Below are 17,611 nucleotides of genomic sequence, written 5' to 3'. Positions count from 1 at the left end.
CAAGCCCTCTCAGAAGCCAATTACATCCCTCTTAGAAACTCATCTTAGGGGTCATAAATTGTCCTCTGCAGCTGCTTGTATACAAGCTTTCAGAAACAGCACCAGCTATGTGTCCATATCCGTATGTCCATATCTATCTTCTGTATGAATCTGCAGTATCTAATTCCAATTTAAGACTTAGACAATAACATTTCTTTTTAATGGTGAATTCCTACTTCTGTGTTATTCCTTTGTATGAGAGAGAAACGTAGAAATACTGAGATGTCCTTTGGGTCACTTGGGTACATTTCAGTTGAGATAAAGAAAAATGTATGAGGCCACGGAGATGCTGCGAGGGCTGGAGCAGCTCTGCTCTGGAGCCAGGCTGAGAGAGCTGGGCTGGGGCAGCCTGAACAACAGAAGGCTCCTGAAGGGGAGACCTGAGAGCAGCTCCAGTGCCTAAAGGGGCTGCAGGAAAGCTGGAGAGGGGCTTGGGACAAGGGATGTAGGGACAGGCCAAGGGGAATGGCTTGAACCTGCCCAAGAGAGGGGAGACTGAGCTGAGCTCTGAGGCAGAAGCTCTTCCCTGTGAGGGTGCTGAGGCGCTGGCACAGGGTGCCCAGAGAAGCTGTGGCTGCCCCATCCCTGGCAGTGTTCAAGGCCAGGCTGGACACAGGGGCTTGGAGCAGCTGCTCCAGTGGGAGAGGTCCCTGCCACAGGCAGGGGTTAAAACTGGATGAGCTTGAAGGTCCCTTCCAGTACAAACCATCCTGTCATTCTATGATTTCAATAAAGAAAAGATTTTGTTAGGCATTTCAGAATGTATGCTTCAGAAATCATACATAATCATATAATGTTTAATAACACCCTACTTTAAATCAGATAAAAACTAGACAGGAAAATAGGCCTGAACCATTTTTTATCTCACCGAGGCAAATGCTTCAATGTTGTAAGATACAAACTATCCAGACTTATCTGGCATTTTGAACTTCTCCCTGTAATAATGGATAATAATGGATGAACTATAATGGATTAAAGTCAAACTATGCCAGCTGGGTAAAAAACATTTCCAGTAAAAATAACTTTTGCCATAAAGACTATATGACTCTGAAGCCTGTAAACCAAATCCTCAAGACAGTATAAGCACAGTTATGGGCAGCAGGTGGAAAAGCATTCAGATGTTGTAAGTCAATGCAAGTCTCTTCAGAGCACCATGTCTGGTTATTCAGCTGTTGTAATTTGTTTTGCTTCAGTTGTTCAGCAGGTATAAATCAGGGCATCAATAGGTCAGGGCTTATAGAAGTTGCTGGTGTAAGTTCACAGTGAGGTATTTGTGTCTACAGGAAAAGGTCAGAGCTTCTGCTAGCAGAGATTTATGGCTATAGGGTAAGTGAGCAATGTAGAGGCCCTTGGCCAGGTATCTCAAAGCTTGGGGGAGTGTCCATTGTACCATAACAACCTTGCTGCAGCTGCTTGCATGCAGCAACTGCAACTGGCAGGGTCTCTGGTTAGCTCAAGGGTCAATTTTCCTGTTTCTGATGACTCCATGTAACTAAAAACCAGATCATTCCTATCATTCGGTTTCTCAGGAAGTCTGTGGGGTTTTAGCAGCTTGTGTTAGCTTAAAACTGTTGCTTTAGGATCAGCAGATGTTGAGTTGGGTTGACTGGCCCTGTTTTGTAGGAAATATAATGAATTGCCAAGATGTGCAGAAGGATCAGAGGAGACAGGGATGGGACACAGAGTCCCTCTGCTCGGGGAGCCAGAAATGATGTAACCAGCCATCTTCACTTTCTGTTATTTAGTGCTATTCATGAACCTAATCACAAATCCAGGCTTTAGATATTTATGGGATATTTAATTAATTTAAGCTGTGTTTAATTTTAAGCTCTTCTGCTTTTTGTTTCAGCTCCTATTACCTGTATCCTCATGGTAAAACTGGCCTGCAGAGTGCTTGCTGGCCTCCCCAAAGACACAGGAGATTGCCATGTCCACTCTAAATCATTTCTCAGTGCTACTATTGCTTTGTGCTGAACTTGCCCCTGGATGCTGCAGGAGAAGCAGTAAATCCAGGAATGTTGTCTTTTAAAGAGGAAGAACTGTGGCAAATGCAAAAGGGGAAAACAGTGAAAGTTAAGTGACTGATCTATAAATAATTCTTTATTTCTCTGCCAAGCTCATCTGTAAGGTCACAGAAGTTATCAGCTGAGAGTAACTGGGAATGTAGTTATCTCCCAGGAATGGCTTGTGGGAGAAATAGATTCCTGTCTGTGTGGGGGTAAGGGCAGACTGGAATAGCAGAGGTCGTTGTGCTGTGAGCCTGAAGTGGCTCAGTTGGGCTTTGGAGAGAAATCAGAGTTGCAGGCAGTGATGGTGAATCTAGGAGCAGAGCCATCCCTCTGTGTGAATTAAGGACATGAGCTTTAAGGTCCCTTCCAACCCAAACCGGCATGTGAGTCTATGGTTTTTGAGCAGCTCATGTCCAAGCTGAGTGATTTTTCTCCTTGACTGTGTTTCAGTGTTTTAGTTTGGATCTCTGAGACCACTGAGGAAATTCAAGACTGTCTTGTCTCTGTCCCGCCCCATGGCAGGAGGCTGTGGAGCAAAATCCATGGATCTTAAAACTAGACAGGACCTTTCTGCTTGTCTGTAGAAGTTGGGTGGCCTGGAATCCCATGGGATTTACACTGTCACACCTCAATCACTGTACTGTGAAAGCTTCCCTCTTATGAGGGAATCCATTTCACAGTGTCACTGATGGACATTTTTGTTCAACACAAGATTTGCCAATCATTTTTCTCTCAACATTATGCTGTGTCCCATTAAGAATCATAGGATGGTTTGGGTTGGAAAGGTCCCTAAGATTATCCAGTTCCAAACCCCTGCTGTGGGCAGGGCCACCTCACACTAGACCATGTTGCCTAAGTCTCAGTCCAGCCTGGCCCTGAGCACTGCCAGCGGTGGAGCATTTATCACTTCCAAAGAAGAAACATTTGTGCTGGGAGGCAGAAAGGAAACTGCAAAACACCCATGCCAGGTTGGTAACTGTTAGTAAATGCCTACATTTGTCTGATGATCAAGATCAGAGATGATCAGAGTTAGTGCTGGATTTCATCTGTTTATTTGTAATCACAAAACTCTAATTTCCTACTTTAAGTTTCACATATGCTCTAATGGAGTCTTTCTCTAAAGGAGGACATTTGGAACTTAGTAGCTCCATGTTAGCTGTTTTCTTTGCTCTATAAGGAAACACAGTGTGGATCATTGCAATTATTGATCTGAAATCATCACTTTGATTTTGAAGCCAAATGCAAGTTCCATATGGTTTGGGGAAACCTGTGTCTCAAGACAACCAATTTAATCCAATTGATTTTTCTCTCCAGGAAATAGCTTGGGATGGTTTTAATAAGGCCTCAGAAGATGCTGTTTAAAAAGTTAGTGCCTGGCAAATTGTAAGGATGCAACTTTGCAGGTGAGTTTGTAAGTGTGTAAATTGGTTTCACTGCGCATCATTAAAATCTCAGGTTCTTTCTCTCCTGGAAATTAGCAGCTCTGTGAGTTTATGCTCAGCCTTGATTATTGCCTTCATCTAAAGGACAGTGGAAAAACTGCCCCAAAGGACAAAAAGTCATAGAATCACAGAATGTTTTGGGTTGGAAAGGACCTTAAGATCATCCAGTTCCAACCCCCTGCACTGGACAGGGACACCTTCTGCTAGGCCAGGTTGTTCCAAGGCCTTGAACTTTAAATATATCCATTTCTTGAAGCATTAGATACAAGGCATTCCTTGATATTATTTAGACCCTTGACTGCAACACGAAATATACCAGCCTCTTATTGTAGCAAATGATGCCATGGTCAAATCAAGTCCTTTGAAAACTGGCTGAATCTCTACAATGCTTCTGTTAAATCCCAAAACAATTGAGAGACCCTGGTCTAATCAATTTCATTTAAAGACTATGGGTAAAGCAGAGCAATCTGCATTGTACTGTTGAGGGGCAGATTTAAAACTGCTTGGATTGGGCTGGCTTAAATCGTAGAGTCATAGGTTTAGGTTGGAAGAGACCTTAAAGATCATCTAGTTCCAACCTGCTGCCATGGGCAGGAACATCCTTCAGATATCTCTTTAGTGGGGTGGCACATTATCTGGTCTTCACAATAAAAACTAAACTCGGAGATGGTTCTTGGTAAAGCTAAGGCTAATCCAGAGCTATCCCAGGGCTCCTGCTCTACAGACCTCTTCTAGCTGCTGCTTCTTGCCAGAACCTATAGGGCAAATAGGGGACAAAGTTTTGACTAAAATCCCCAGTTTAACTTTTAGAAGAGAAGACATTGTCAGGAAAGGTGACAGTGAGTACGGAGCCCATCTGCTGTGTGAAATTGTTGCCTTGTTAGGCCTGAAGACAGCAGAATTACATCAAATAATCCCCATGTCTGAAACACAAATGAAAAACACATTAGGGAAAAAGGAGCTTTATCAGCAGCCAAGTCTTTAATCAGTCTGTGTTCATGATAAGCATTCCAAGCTGGAAAGCTCAAGACTCAACAAGGCTTAATCTCATAACTGGGCAAAATCAAATGGCCTTGGCTGTATTGTGCTGTGTATGGTCCTGGCATGGCAGAAGGGATGGGCAGCACCAGCTCCTATGATGTCTCTGAATTCAGTTTTGCCTCATCCACTTCCAACCCCTGCCATGGGCAAGTACCCCTTCCTCTAGAGCAGCTGCTCCAAGCCCTTGTGTCCAACCTGGCCTTGAACACTGCCAGGGATGGGGCAGCCACAGCTTCTCTGGGCACCCTGTGCCAGCGCCTCAGCACCCTCCCAGGGAACAGCTTCTGCCTCAGAGCTCAGCTCAGTCTCCCCTCGGGCAGCAGAAGGCCAGGATCCCCTCCCTGAGCTGCTGCTCACGCTCTAGGGGTGCAGCTGAGCACACATTGAAGCCAGGTCATGGGGAGCTTCTCATCGACCAACACCCCCAAGTCCTTCTCCTCAGGGCTGCCCTCAATCCAGTTTCTGCCCAGCCTGCATTTGTACTTGGGACTGGGATAATTCGGCTTTAGCCCAGCATAATGCCTGGCATACAGCTGAACTACTAATTGCACTGGAATTAGCTATCTTACCGAAATGCAAACTTCTAACGTGTGGTAACATGTTAAAGTACAAACACGATCAGGGAGAGGTTCACATCATAAATCTTAAATAAGTCTTATGGTCTTACATGATTCTTTAAATGACTGAATGATCCAATCCCTTGTGGCAGGGGGTTGGGAATAGATGAGCTTTGAGGTCCCTTCTAACCCAAATCATTCTATGATTGTCAACACTGGGCTTTAGCCATAAGGTCTCAGATTAAAAATACTGAAAGCAAATAATAGGAGCTCCCTTTTTCTGGCCTGTATATGCACATCACCTCTTGACTACCTCAAGCACAGAGCGATGTTCTCTGTAGCCTTGCATCACGTAGAGATTTTGCATGAGCTATTGCCCTCTTGTGGCTGTTCAGCGGAAAGACGGGTAACTGTCAGTGGAAGTGGCATGAAACCAGTTTCAGAAGTTGGAAGGGCACAGTCCTAGCTCTTCTCCCAGCTGTGATGAGATTGATCTCTTTACTGTATCTCTTTCTGGCATCTGGGTTTAGTACAGAATGATTAATGCCATTCTTTGTTCCAGAACTTCAGAAGTCTGATGGTCCCAGGGCTAACACTACATAAAGATCTGGACTGCATGTATTTAATCCAGCCACAGAATCCCAGAATCCCAAGGGTTGGAAGGGGCCTCCAAAGATCATCTAGTCCAACCCCCCTGCAAGAGCAGGGGAACCTAGAGTACATCACACAGGAACTTGCCCAGGCGGGCCTTGAATATTGTCTATACAACCATAGCAGGAAAAGCCTCTGCTTTATAACTCTTTGAGAACTCCAATTTATCTTCTGACATATATGCAGAAGTCTATTTTGTAAGAGATGCACACTGCAAACATGACAAACAGGCTTTAACAACGACAAACAGTATCATTCATGTTGACAGTGCAGGAGCTATGGGCAGGTAATGGTGGGATATGAGCAGTACATCAGATGGAAAGTGATGCTCAAATAAATGAATGCACAATGCATGGATGCTTTCTGGAACCAGAGGGGGATTTATGAGCTCTTCAAAGTAGTGCTGGCAAATTATGCTCCTCTTCATGCCAGGGTACATGTCTGCTTCAAGTAGCGCATGGATTTCACAAGTAGCTTATCTTCTGTTGTTTCTGTAGAGGGTAAACAAAAATAAACAGTTTCTCTCCTGAAAAAGTAGAGATTGCCCATAAAACCAACATGGAAAGCACTTACACAGGCACACCATGGTGTGCTAGCTGCCCTTGCAACACCAGCAGAACTGCTCCACAGCAGTCACTCTTCATTCACCCTGCAAAGACACCATTACCACTGCCCTCCTGTAAGATATGTGTCTTTGCAAAGGAGCTGTTGCTCAATTTATTGTGATCCAGTATGTGTAAGTAATAGACTTCAGGCTCAAGAGCAAGACAAATCAGTCTGAAAACAGTTTGTGACCAAGTAGCTTTAAGGCTGTAGTTTAAAGCAATCAGAATGCTAGACTCTTGTGAGATCATAGAATCATAGAATAGTTAGGGTTGGAAAGGACCACTTGCAACCCCCCTGCCATGGGCAGGGACATCTCACACAAAACCATGTCACCCAGGCTCTGTCCAACCTGGCCTTGAACACCACCAGGGATGGAGCATTCACAGCTTCCTTGGGCAACCCATTCCAGTGCCTCAGCACCCTAACAGAAGGACACCATCTCCTCTTCCTGGGAGAAGAGTCATGTATCAAACCACAGCCCTTTAAAAAGGTCCTGCAACATGAAGGCCATGAGAATCAAATGGTACAATGAAGAAGTAGCTTATCACAGTTTTAGCCCTCTCCTGATTCTGAAAAAGCCTCATGTATGCAACACAGGTTGCATCCAGAAAAGCTCCAGAGACACTCCTCCCCAGGTACGTCTTCATATGTATAAAAGCTCATTAAAGAGGTGCTCACCCTTGTAGGCAAGGGTTAGCCAGTGCCTGCAGATGTCTGCCTGTGTGTTCCTGTGCTGCTAAATCTGGACCCATTGCTTCCTTAATAGATTGTTGTTCCAGAGACTACAGTGAAATATATTTTTTTTGCCATATGTAGATATTCTAGGCACGTGTTGAAAGAAGAAAAAGGATAGTCTTGTTTCCTGGAGATACGGATGACTTTGTTGTGCCAGCAACTAATCCTTTGTAGCAGTGAGTATTTCTGTGTTAGGTTTCTGTTGTGTTTCACCTGCGTAAGTTTCCAAATTGAAGAATGAGCGATGTTATGATTTAAAGCACAGTGTGCCTTTTCTTTCTGCTAAAATGAATCTTACAGTAGTTTAAACTCTGATTTTGGACCCTTTTGAGGTGAAAGCGAACTGCTGTGAGAACTTGAGACGACAGATGAGCCTGTGTCAGATGGGGTATCAGTTACCTATTTCAATTGTTATTTGTGTTTCTTGCGTGTAAGAATGTGTTATGATATTCACACCATCTCATAATAATGCTCTAATCTGCAAACAGGGAGGTGCTTGTGCCAAACTTTGCCCTATCTCTTTACAGGGCTACTGAATAAAGCGTTACTGTAAGTACTGAGTTAGGTTCAGTGTAGCGGTACAGGGTAGACAGATCTTCAATGCCAATCCTAGACTACTTTGAATTGGGAAATGGGGATGGGAAGTCCAGCTATTCTCAGAAGTACTAATAATATAATGGAATTCTATATGATAAAATAAAAAAGGAGGGAGGTCATTAAGTGGATGCTATATTATATCTCTTTATATACCATGGGATAAAGCTGAAGAAAATCTGGGATATACTGCCTGTTTGTTGATCACCAGGGATTTAATTCTTCTCTTACAGTATTGCTTAAAATTAGGTCTTTAGCTTCAGCTAATAATCTAGACCATTTAATGATGTTATCATTTAATTGTTTATGCTGAAAGGATTTCTGGAGATAGAATCCCAGACTGGTTTGTACTGAAAGGGACCTTCAAGCTCATCCAGCTCCAACCCCTTCCACTGGAGCAGCTGCTCCAAGCCCCTGTGTCCAACCTGGCCTTGAGCACTGCCAGGGATGGGGCAGCCACAGCTTCTCTGGGCACCCTGTGCCAGCACCTCAGCACCCTCCTAGGGAAGAGCTTCTGCCTAAGAGCTCAGCTCAGTCTCCCCTCGGGCAGCTACAGATCCATTGGATCTGTCTCCATTCCCCTGGCCTTCAAAGCCCAGTTGGGTTGCTTGCTGTGTCCAGTCAAGGTAGCCAGCACAGAGGAGGTATTCTTGTCTTCAAACATAAGCACTTTAGCTTGCAAGAATTAAACCTTTTTGATTAATCACTGTTAAGCTTAATACCTGTGGTTTTGCCTTTAGGTTGTGTGTGTGAAGTTTAGATTTTGTGTGGCAATAAAAATTTGCAAATGGTTTTGAACTGCAAAACAAGACATAAAATATCTCATTCTTTAGAAGGGAGGTGCAATTATAACTAAGTTACAACTTCTTCTGTTTTCCAGGTAAACCTCTGCAATTGTTTCCACAATGAAAGATAAGATGCAGAGGGGCAACCTATCAAGGGGAACTGAATTTGTTCTTGTAGGCCTCTCTGATGCTCCAGAAGTCCGTTTTCCTCTCTTTGTGCTGTTTTTGATCATTTATTTGGCCACCGTGGCAGGCAACATCTCAATCCTTGTTGCCATTAGCACAAACACTCATCTGCACAACCCTATGTACTTCTTCCTTGGCAACTTATCCTTACTGGATATCTTATGTCCCACTATCACTGTGCCGAAGATGCTGGAGGCCTTGTTGCTTGAGAACAAGGTGATTTCATTCCATGGCTGCATGATCCAGCTGTTTTTTCTCATTGATGTCGTAGGCACAGAGATTTTCCTCTTGGCTGTAATGGCATATGACCGGTACGTTGCAATATGCCATCCACTGCAGTACATGATTATCATGAGTAGGAAGCCGTGTGCTCACCTGGCCACTGGCATCTGGGTAGCAGGGCTGTTAAACTCCCTGTTGCACACATCTTTGATTTTTACACTCTCTTTCTGTGATTCTAATGAAGTTGACCAATATTACTGTGATATCCCTCCCATGCTGGCCCTCTCTTGCTCATCTACTTACAGTAGGGAACTGGTAGTTCTCACAGTTGCTGGAGCCATTGGGGGCAGCGCCTTTGCCGTCACTCTGGTCTCATATATCTACATCCTGTGGGCTATCCTATGCATGAAGTCTTCTGAGAGCAGGCACAAAGCCTTCTCCACCTGTGGGTCTCACTTGACAGCAGTATGCCTCTTCTATGGGACCACCATTTTCACGTATGCACGGCCTTCCTCCACCTACTTGCCTAATCAGGACAGGATAGTTTCCATGCTCTACGGAATCCTCACTCCCCTGCTAAACCCCATAATCTACAGTCTGAGGAACAAAGAAATTAAATGTGCCCTGAGAAGAGTGATTACCCAGGTATGAACTGCTTTAACAAGACAAGAACACCACTCTTGGTCTCTGACACCCTCTGGAGCTCCACCAGCTGGATAGGAACTGCAGTTTGTGACTGGTCTTCTATAACTTTAGCCAGCTGAAAGTTAGGTGCTGGAATCAAAGCTCCTTCTCTGGAGTTAAAAGGGAAGAGGTCTGCACCTCCAGGAGACCAGTTGGATGGCACAGTTTTTGGTCACTGTCACAGGAGGAGATGACTTCTGCTGGTGATGTTATTCTCCACTGAACACAGAGGAAGCTTAGATGAGAGCTTCAGCCTTAGACTCAGGTGATGGATGCATATCTTAGTGTGAATGCTGGGAATTGGTCCTGTAGGCACACTTATATATACATTCTTCTGTACTAAAACAGCCTAGAGGACTGGTACCTCTTATTGACCATGTTGTTCCTGCAGAAAACATGAACACATCCTTTGTGGGAGGCTGAATGGAAGGAAGACTCCTTTGCCATCATTCAAGGTCATCACTGTAGGTGTGTTTTCAACCAACATGCCAGGCATCCACCTGCAACAGCAAGAACCATCTGGCCATAGTTTGCACCATGTATCACAAAATCAGTCTGCCAGGATGTGAGTCAACTCCCATAGAATCAAGCAGGTTGGAAAAGACCTTTAAGATCATCAAGTCCAACTGTTCCCTCACACTGCCAAGTCCACCACTAACCCATGGCACTAAGGGCCTCATCTGCATGGTTTGTGAACGCTTCCAGAGATGGTGATTTCACCACTGCCCTACGAAGCCTGTTTAAATGCCTGAACTAGAGATGTCAATTGTGCTGATGTGTCTATATATTAGACAGCTTTAAGACTCCTCTTCTGGCTAGTGAGGGGAAAATTCAGGCTTTGTATTCATGGGCTTTGTGATCATTGCTCTGGCTTTTCCCAGTGATGGCAGACTGAAGGCAGATTTACAGAGTGTGCTTTAGGTGTGTGTGAGTCCATAAGTAAAACCAGTGCTTCACACCAGGCAAAAAGTGAAGGCATGGCTGACAAAGGTGGAAATGGATGTGCAGAGAGGTGGGGTGCTGTGTAGTCTCTGTATGTTGTGGCTATAAATCTGTCTATCTCTTAGCTACGAGGCTCTATGCTGGGATGATAAACTGTTGCAGGTTGAGATTGGCCTTGGGCTGTGTTAGAGTGTTGTGGTGTGTCATTCCATCTGTTGTGCCGGGTGCTAAATCACAGCTGTGACTTGTTGCTTGCACACTACTTACTAAAACCACATGTCAAGGTTGTCTGTCTCAGTGGCCTTTTTTGTGGCTGCTGCCTTGGTGTAAAAGATAAGCTAATGGATTCACAGTAGGAACTTCAATCTTAATCATAGCACATGCATATTCTTAATATTTAAAGAATGGAAATCACTTAAGCTTCATCCATTCTCAGCTGCTGGTCATGTTGACAATGGGTTCAAAAGTCAACAATAATGACCAAGCAGCTTTTCCTTTGGGTAATACATTCAGGAATTTCTGGGGTTTTCTTTTGACTTGAAAGTATATCTCAGCAGCTTAAGAAAATGCATGTAGCTCCATCTGAGACCAGCTTCAAAGACAAGCACTAAGAAGTCAGGGCTACCCATGTAGCTGTAACACTGTGGAGCTTCCCACAGAGTTCGATGCTGTAACTTACAGTACAGTTGGGATTTGGTTTTGTAAGCACAAGTTTCAATGGCAGATAAGGTCACCCAAAGTATCCTTCCTGGTCCTTAGTTCCTGCTCCATAAACCATACAGACAGAGTCGATGAGAAGACCAGAAATCATCAATCCCCAACTGAATGAAAAGATCAGGATTTCTCTACTGATAGTCAGTTGCTGTTGCCCTATTATCGGGTGACATGATCTAGTGTGAGGCATACCTGCCCATGGCAGGGGGGTTGGAACTGGATGATCTTAAGGTCCTTTCCAACACAAACCGTTCTCTGGTTCTATTATAAGCAGAGACCCAGATGTTTTCATGGGGTTTCCTGTGGTTCTTTAACTATGACCATTCAAAAAAACCCAACCATTTATCCCAAAGCCATCTGGCAAATCACAAGATATGCATCAATGTGGACAAACACGTACACAGAAAGCCCAGCATAGGCTACAACACCATTCCACTTTTGGGGTCAGTTAACTGCTCTTCTGGGGTTAAAGCAAAACCCCTGTCGTGTCACTACAGGCCTTTGTCAAAAGGCCCTCTCCAGCCTTCTTGTTGGCCCCTCTAGGTATTGGAAGGCTTCTATAAGGTCTTTTTTTGCTTTGGTAGGGACTGCCAAACTACTTGCACATTTAATTACACTCACTTAATAATTCTCAGGTTCTCGAAGACCTGTTTGGACTCCTGAATCTCTGTGGTACTCAGAGAAATGCAGCTTTGCTACTGCTCTTGGAAGGGGTGGATTGACCTCCCTGTTCCTGACTGCGAATCTTAGGATTCAGCATGGGAATGACCAGAGCATAAATGATGCAAAGATTATTGTGCTTACTAGAGAATAGTGAACTGTGTGTACATGAAGAAGCCTTTTCCATAAAACACTGTGAAGACAGTTTTCTCACAGGAGAATGGATATTTGGTACATGAGCTCTGAATAACCCCGAAAGATACAGCAAGACTGTGGGAGGCCCGAGGAAGCCTAAGCAAGCAAGATAAAAAGAAGCTGGAATTCACTGAGTTATGAGAACTGTGGACTGTTGGCAAGTGTTCGAGGTCAAGTTCTCACACCTGTGCTTAACCAATTATATGTTAGTCACTAAGGGTCTTCAAGACAAGTATCCTACCATGATATGCCAAATTGCTGTAGGTGTGTGTAAGCAATAGTATATAAGGAGTTAATGCTTTGCAATAAATGGCTTTTTGTCTGATCATATTGGTCTCTGACTGAGTCCTTTCCATGGCAAAACACGGCAGCAGGAATCAGGTGGGAAGCAGAGGTGGATAAGGCTTTTTGCCTGCCTTTGGACTTAGATCTTGTGGATAGCAACCCTGATGCAGGTGTAGGAGATGAGAATGACGAGCATGGCTGGGTGATGAGCAGAGCCGTGCAGGTGAAGTGGTGCATGATGTATGCGTTTTAGCAGGAGATCTTCAGGATGCAGGGCATAGCATAGGAATGTCACTACAGCAACTTGCATGGCTCTTTGGAGAGACATCAACATGTTTATTTGCAAGAATAGAGGGAGCAAGTAGAGCAGGAGTCCTGCACAGCCTGGCCTTGCATCTCCGCACCATGGCAGTATCAGCATTCAGTGGAAGAGCTCTCGGGGAATGAGGACACCTTCCTTCGCCGCTGCTGAATCTTCTCCAGAACCGCACGCAGGGTATTGCTGGTCGATGCTGCTGAAGTGTCCTGGGCATCCTGGGCTGGGCATGGTTGGCATGAGCACACGTATCTGGTGACAGAGGAACCGCAGTGCTGCTGCGAGGATGAGCTGTGCTGGCTGGGGATCCCCTGTGGGCAGCAGGGGTTTGAGGTTGGAGTCATCTCAGATGTGCTTTCCTGTGAGAGGTCATTAGAAGTCCATCTGCTTTGCCTCTCTGTGCTCGTGGAGGTGCCCTGGGACCATGTCCCACAGCCTAGGGAGCTCTTGGAGCTGCCAGACCTCTGTCTCCTCAACGACCACCACTTCTGCCTGTCCTGGTTTGGTTCACTCCCCCAGGGCTTGGATGCTGCATTCCCTTCCCTGCTGGTGCTGTTCATGGTGCTCTCCAGAGGGGCTATCTCACTTGGGAAGCTGCCATCAGCAGGTCTACCTTGTATCTTGCAGCAGGCGCAATGCCTCTGTGGGGCTCCTCGGGCTTGTTCCATGAAGCCTTCATGGATGGAGCACATGTGTGCTCCCTGTGACTTCTCTGGCTTGGTGTCCATAGGAGGGAAGGCTGAGAAAAGGCTTGGGGACACAAGGGTGGATGCTGGCCCTACTGAGTCCTTCACAATCCCACAGGGTGTCTTTTGGGCATCATTGGGGTCTGTGTCCATCTCATTCCCAGAGCTGCAGGATGTGCTGTGCAGGGTCCAGGCCTCCAGCGATGCCGGGCTTCTCTCCTGCCGTGGAACGGGGCTGTTGGAGGAGATGCAATACAGGCAGGAGCACGGTGTCATGGGGACCATAGTGCAGGTGAGGGATGCCTGAACCTGCTGCTGTGTGACCCATTCCTTCTGCCTGAGCTGCTTTGCTTTTGCCACAGCAGCAGAGCCCTTGCGTGGCCGCAGGTGCCCAGTCCCAGCCTGCCTCAGTCCACTGAGCCCTGGCACTGGGCCCTGCAACATGTCCATGGACCTCTGCGCTGCCATGGGAAGTATTTCGAGCTTTGTCTCTGGGCATTTTCTTGCTGTGTGGATCCAGAGTTTCCTGTGGACCTTCCTGTTCAGCTCCAGCCTTGTGTTCCTGCTAGGTGCAGTGTCACAGCACCAGCTCCTGTCCTCAGCCTGGGCATGGCCCCTGTCTTCTGTGGGGATGTTGATCTGACAGCCAGCATCTTTCTTCAGGAGCATGGAAGCTGGTCCTTCTTTTGGTCCTGCTGCTCCATTATCCAGGATGGGAAGGGCACGGGGGGCCATGTCTAAACTGAAACGCCACAGCCAGTCCTTGTGCCACGGTGACAAACCCCTAATCAGATGAAAGAGGCTCTTCCTCAGTGTATCCTCCTCTGGTGCTTGGATGGCTGGTTTCTTCTGAGAGTCAGGTGTCAGGGACTTCTCAGTGGGTACTGAGTCCCCCCATAGGCTCTGCACTTCCTTCTCCTTGATGGGATCCACAATAGCATTTGCCTTGGCCTGCCTCGAGTGGTACAGCTTGTGCCGCAGCATGCGTTGGCTCTGTCGTGGAAGGATGAGCTTGGGCAGGACACGGAGGCAGCCCTGCTGCTGTGCTGCTTTGCTCCCTGGGACTTCTTCACCAGCACGGGCAGGGCCCCCAGCCGTATCTCCAGGGCTTTCCCAGCCACGTGCATCTTCAGGGCTGAAGAGACTCTGCCCGCAACCAGTGTCTTGGAGGAAGCAAGCAGCCTCATCTCCATAGGGGCTCCTCCATCTCGAGTCAGGACTGTGGCTCTCAGGCTCTCAGGTGGACGGATGCTCTTGGTTGTAACGGGGGAGTCGCAGCACCTCAGCTGCTCCTGCTCCAACCAGCTCCTTCAGGTCCTGCCAGAGCGCCTGCCATGTGTGCAATCATCCAGAGTGGCTGCAGCTCCTTTCCCAGCCCACGCTGACAGCACCAGCTCCTGCAGCTCCAGCGCAGCCTTTGATGCAGTCGGTGCAGCCGGGTGTGCAGCGCCAGGGCCCGCACACGGGGGACACAGAGGTACCTGCAAGCCAGGGGAGGGGTTCCTGAGTGTCCAGGGGTCCAGAACCAACCTTGTACCATACACCCAGCCTGCTCCACATGTTGCTGGGTTCCTCCGGGGGACCTGCCGGGGACTTACATGGCTCTGGTGTCTGAAATCGCCCGCCTCCATCTCCGGAGCTTCTTGCCCTGGCCATCACACTGTGGGAACAGCAATGTGGCACACTCAGCCTCCTGGGAACAGCCACCAGCAGTCCTGGAAACAAGTGGGCCCCATGGCCACAGGCGACCTCCATTTGGCGACGACTGATGGCAAGCAGGATGGCCACAACAGCCAGGATCAGGATGCTGAGGCCCAGAAGAAAGCTGCTGTTGCTCATCTGCACTGCCTGTGACAAACACCATTCTGAGTTGGGTATCAGGGGCACGTGCTGCTGTGAAGTAGAGCCTGCTGCTGAGAGCACCCAAGTGATGTCACAGCCTGCTTTTTCTGTCACAATGGAGGCTTGTGCTCAAGGATGGCAGGTGTCAGTGTGGGGTCTTAGTGTTCAATTCCCTGTAATCAGTTTGTGGAATCCCACACTGTTTTGAGTTGGAAGGGCCCTTCATGTTCATCCAATTCCAACCTGGCCTTGAACACTGCCAGGGATGGGGCAGACACAGCTTCTCTGGGCACCCTGTGCCTGTGCCTCAGCACCCTTACAGGGAAGAGCTTCTGCCTAGAGCTCATCTCATCTCTCCTCTCTGCCAGTTTAACATGGGGCCATACATGCCAAGGATTTGCTGGCCTGGTGAAACAAGTCAGCCTTTATATGAGGTCTAGAAGGATCAGACATAAAGGGAGGGGTAATCATTGCTTTCAGGTTTTGCTGGTCCTTATTAAACACACACATGCAAGCTGAATTCCAGTCCAGTCTCCTTATTCCATCTAAAGGTAGTTCACATCACTGCCAGTCTTCCTGACTGGACCATTAAGTTGTATTTTTACTGATTCACAGTCTGTGGTCATCTGAGACCCATAGGACATGGCTGATTAATAGATGACTTGTCCCTGAAATCACAACTGGATCAGAAGAGAGACACAAAGTCCTCTCCTAAGCTCAGACCAGCAGTGTCCACAGCCTATATATAGATATTTGCACTCTGGATACTTCCTAGAATTTCAATGTATACTTCTCTACATTGATTACGAGAGCAGTAGAAGTTTAAGATAAAGGAGTAACTTTTAATTGTTTAAGTTGACTGGTGAACCCCACATTACCAATACCAAATGGCAGAGCAGAGGCATGAATAATAACTCAGACATGGCAATTACCCCCTATTCTGGACTGGCTTTCCCACATCATTCCCCCCCCACACCAGAGCATCCATTTCATCCCTTTCATGTGTCATTGTTTCGCCTCTACCCAGAGATTTGGAACATTTAAACATATCCATCACTGGCTACTGCAAGGCCCTGTGGAGCTTTCCCATCTCTTCAAAGACAGTTTGGAATAGGAAAGTTAAAGATCATTTCTGCCATGGTGTTTTGCTTTCCTCCCATGGGTGTGGTTTTGGTGAAGATCTAGTGCCTTGCCTCAGGGATGTCAACTCTGAACTCTTTACCCCAGAGCTTCTGCCTGTGTTCTGTGTAAGTGCTGGGGGACAGGGTACGGGGTAAGAAGACAGAATCTGTTTGGCATCATTTCAGCAAACATAAAATTCAACCAGGCAAGCCTAACCTAACCGTTGGGGCTTATTTTGTAGTCAGTGCAGGGAGGGAGGGACCTGCAGAAAGCAAAACATGCTATTTTTCCTTGAACTTATTTTACAATGGGATGAATCGTTCTTTGGAAGTGCCCATTCTAGCCAATGAGAGCTAAAATGAGAGCTAAAAGAATCCAGCTAAGTTTTAGATGCATAAAGGTAGTTAGGATGAGTTTTCATGCATTTTGAGGGCTCCTCTGACCTGCAGAGCCTTTGAGGTCTGCTGCTGTGCCAACACAAATTGCATGTCATACAAAGCTGTTTAGATGTTATTGGAGATTACTGGGAGGAATGTCTCAAGTTCAGAAGCATTAAAAACTGTAAAACTTCATGTGCTTGCCTATGGACATATATAGAATCATAGAATGTTTTGGGTTGGAAAGGACCTTAAGGTCATGCAGTCCAACCCCCTGCCATGGGCAGGGAAACCTCACACTAGACCATGCCACCCCAGGCTCTGTCCAGCCTGGCCATAAACAATGCCAGGACACGGAGGCAGCCCTGCTGCTGTGCTGCTTGCTCCTGGGACTGCTGCACCAGCGCAGGCAGGGCTCCCAGCGTATCTCCAGGGCTTTCGCAGCCACATGCATCTGCAGGGCTGAAGAGACTCTGCCCGCACCCATGTCTTGGAGGAAGCAACCAGACCTCACCTTCATAAGGGCTCCTCCATCTCGAGTCAGGACTGTGGCTGTCAGGCTCTCAGGGGGACTGATGCTCTCGGTGTAACTAGCGGGAGTCGCAGCACCTCAGCTGCTCCTGCTCCACCAGCTCCTTCAGGTCCTGCCAGAGCGCCTGCCATGTGCAATCATCCAGTTTGGCTGCAGCTCCTTTCCCAGCCCACGCTGACAGCACCAGCTCCTGCAGCTCCAGCGCAGCCTTGATTGCAGTCGGTGCAGCCGGGTGTGCAGCGCCAGGGCCCGCACACGGGGGACACAGAGGTACCTGCAAGCCAGGGAGGGGTTCCTGAGTGTCTTTGGGTCCACAACCAACCTTGTACCATGCACCCAGCCTGCTCCACATGGGGCTGGGTTCCTCCGGGGGGACCTGCCGGGGCTTA

The 17,611-nt window shown here is 47.1% G+C and overlaps 1 protein-coding gene across 1 annotated transcript; it reads left to right on the top strand.

Moving 5' to 3' along the window:
- Window positions 1–8,579: 8,579 nt before the first annotated feature.
- LOC117438535 (olfactory receptor 5V1-like) lies at window positions 8,580–9,518 on the top strand. Its single transcript, XM_034074013.1, has one exon. It carries the CDS (start codon window positions 8,580–8,582, stop codon window positions 9,516–9,518), a length of 939 nt encoding a protein of 312 aa, XP_033929904.1.
- The last annotated feature ends 8,093 nt before the right edge of the window (window positions 9,519–17,611 follow it).

Source organism: Melopsittacus undulatus, unplaced genomic scaffold, assembly GCF_012275295.1.
Source record: "Melopsittacus undulatus isolate bMelUnd1 unplaced genomic scaffold, bMelUnd1.mat.Z mat_scaffold_444_arrow_ctg1, whole genome shotgun sequence".
Classification (NCBI taxonomy): domain Eukaryota; kingdom Metazoa; phylum Chordata; class Aves; order Psittaciformes; family Psittaculidae; genus Melopsittacus; species Melopsittacus undulatus.
The sequence above is the reverse complement of the archived record's forward strand: the minus strand, read 5'-3'. Positions and strand labels throughout refer to the sequence as shown.

Coding starts and splice junctions, on each gene's coding strand:
- LOC117438535 (XM_034074013.1), top strand. CDS start 8,580: ATGAAAGATAAGATGCAGAGGGGCAACCTATCAAGGGGAACTGAATTT.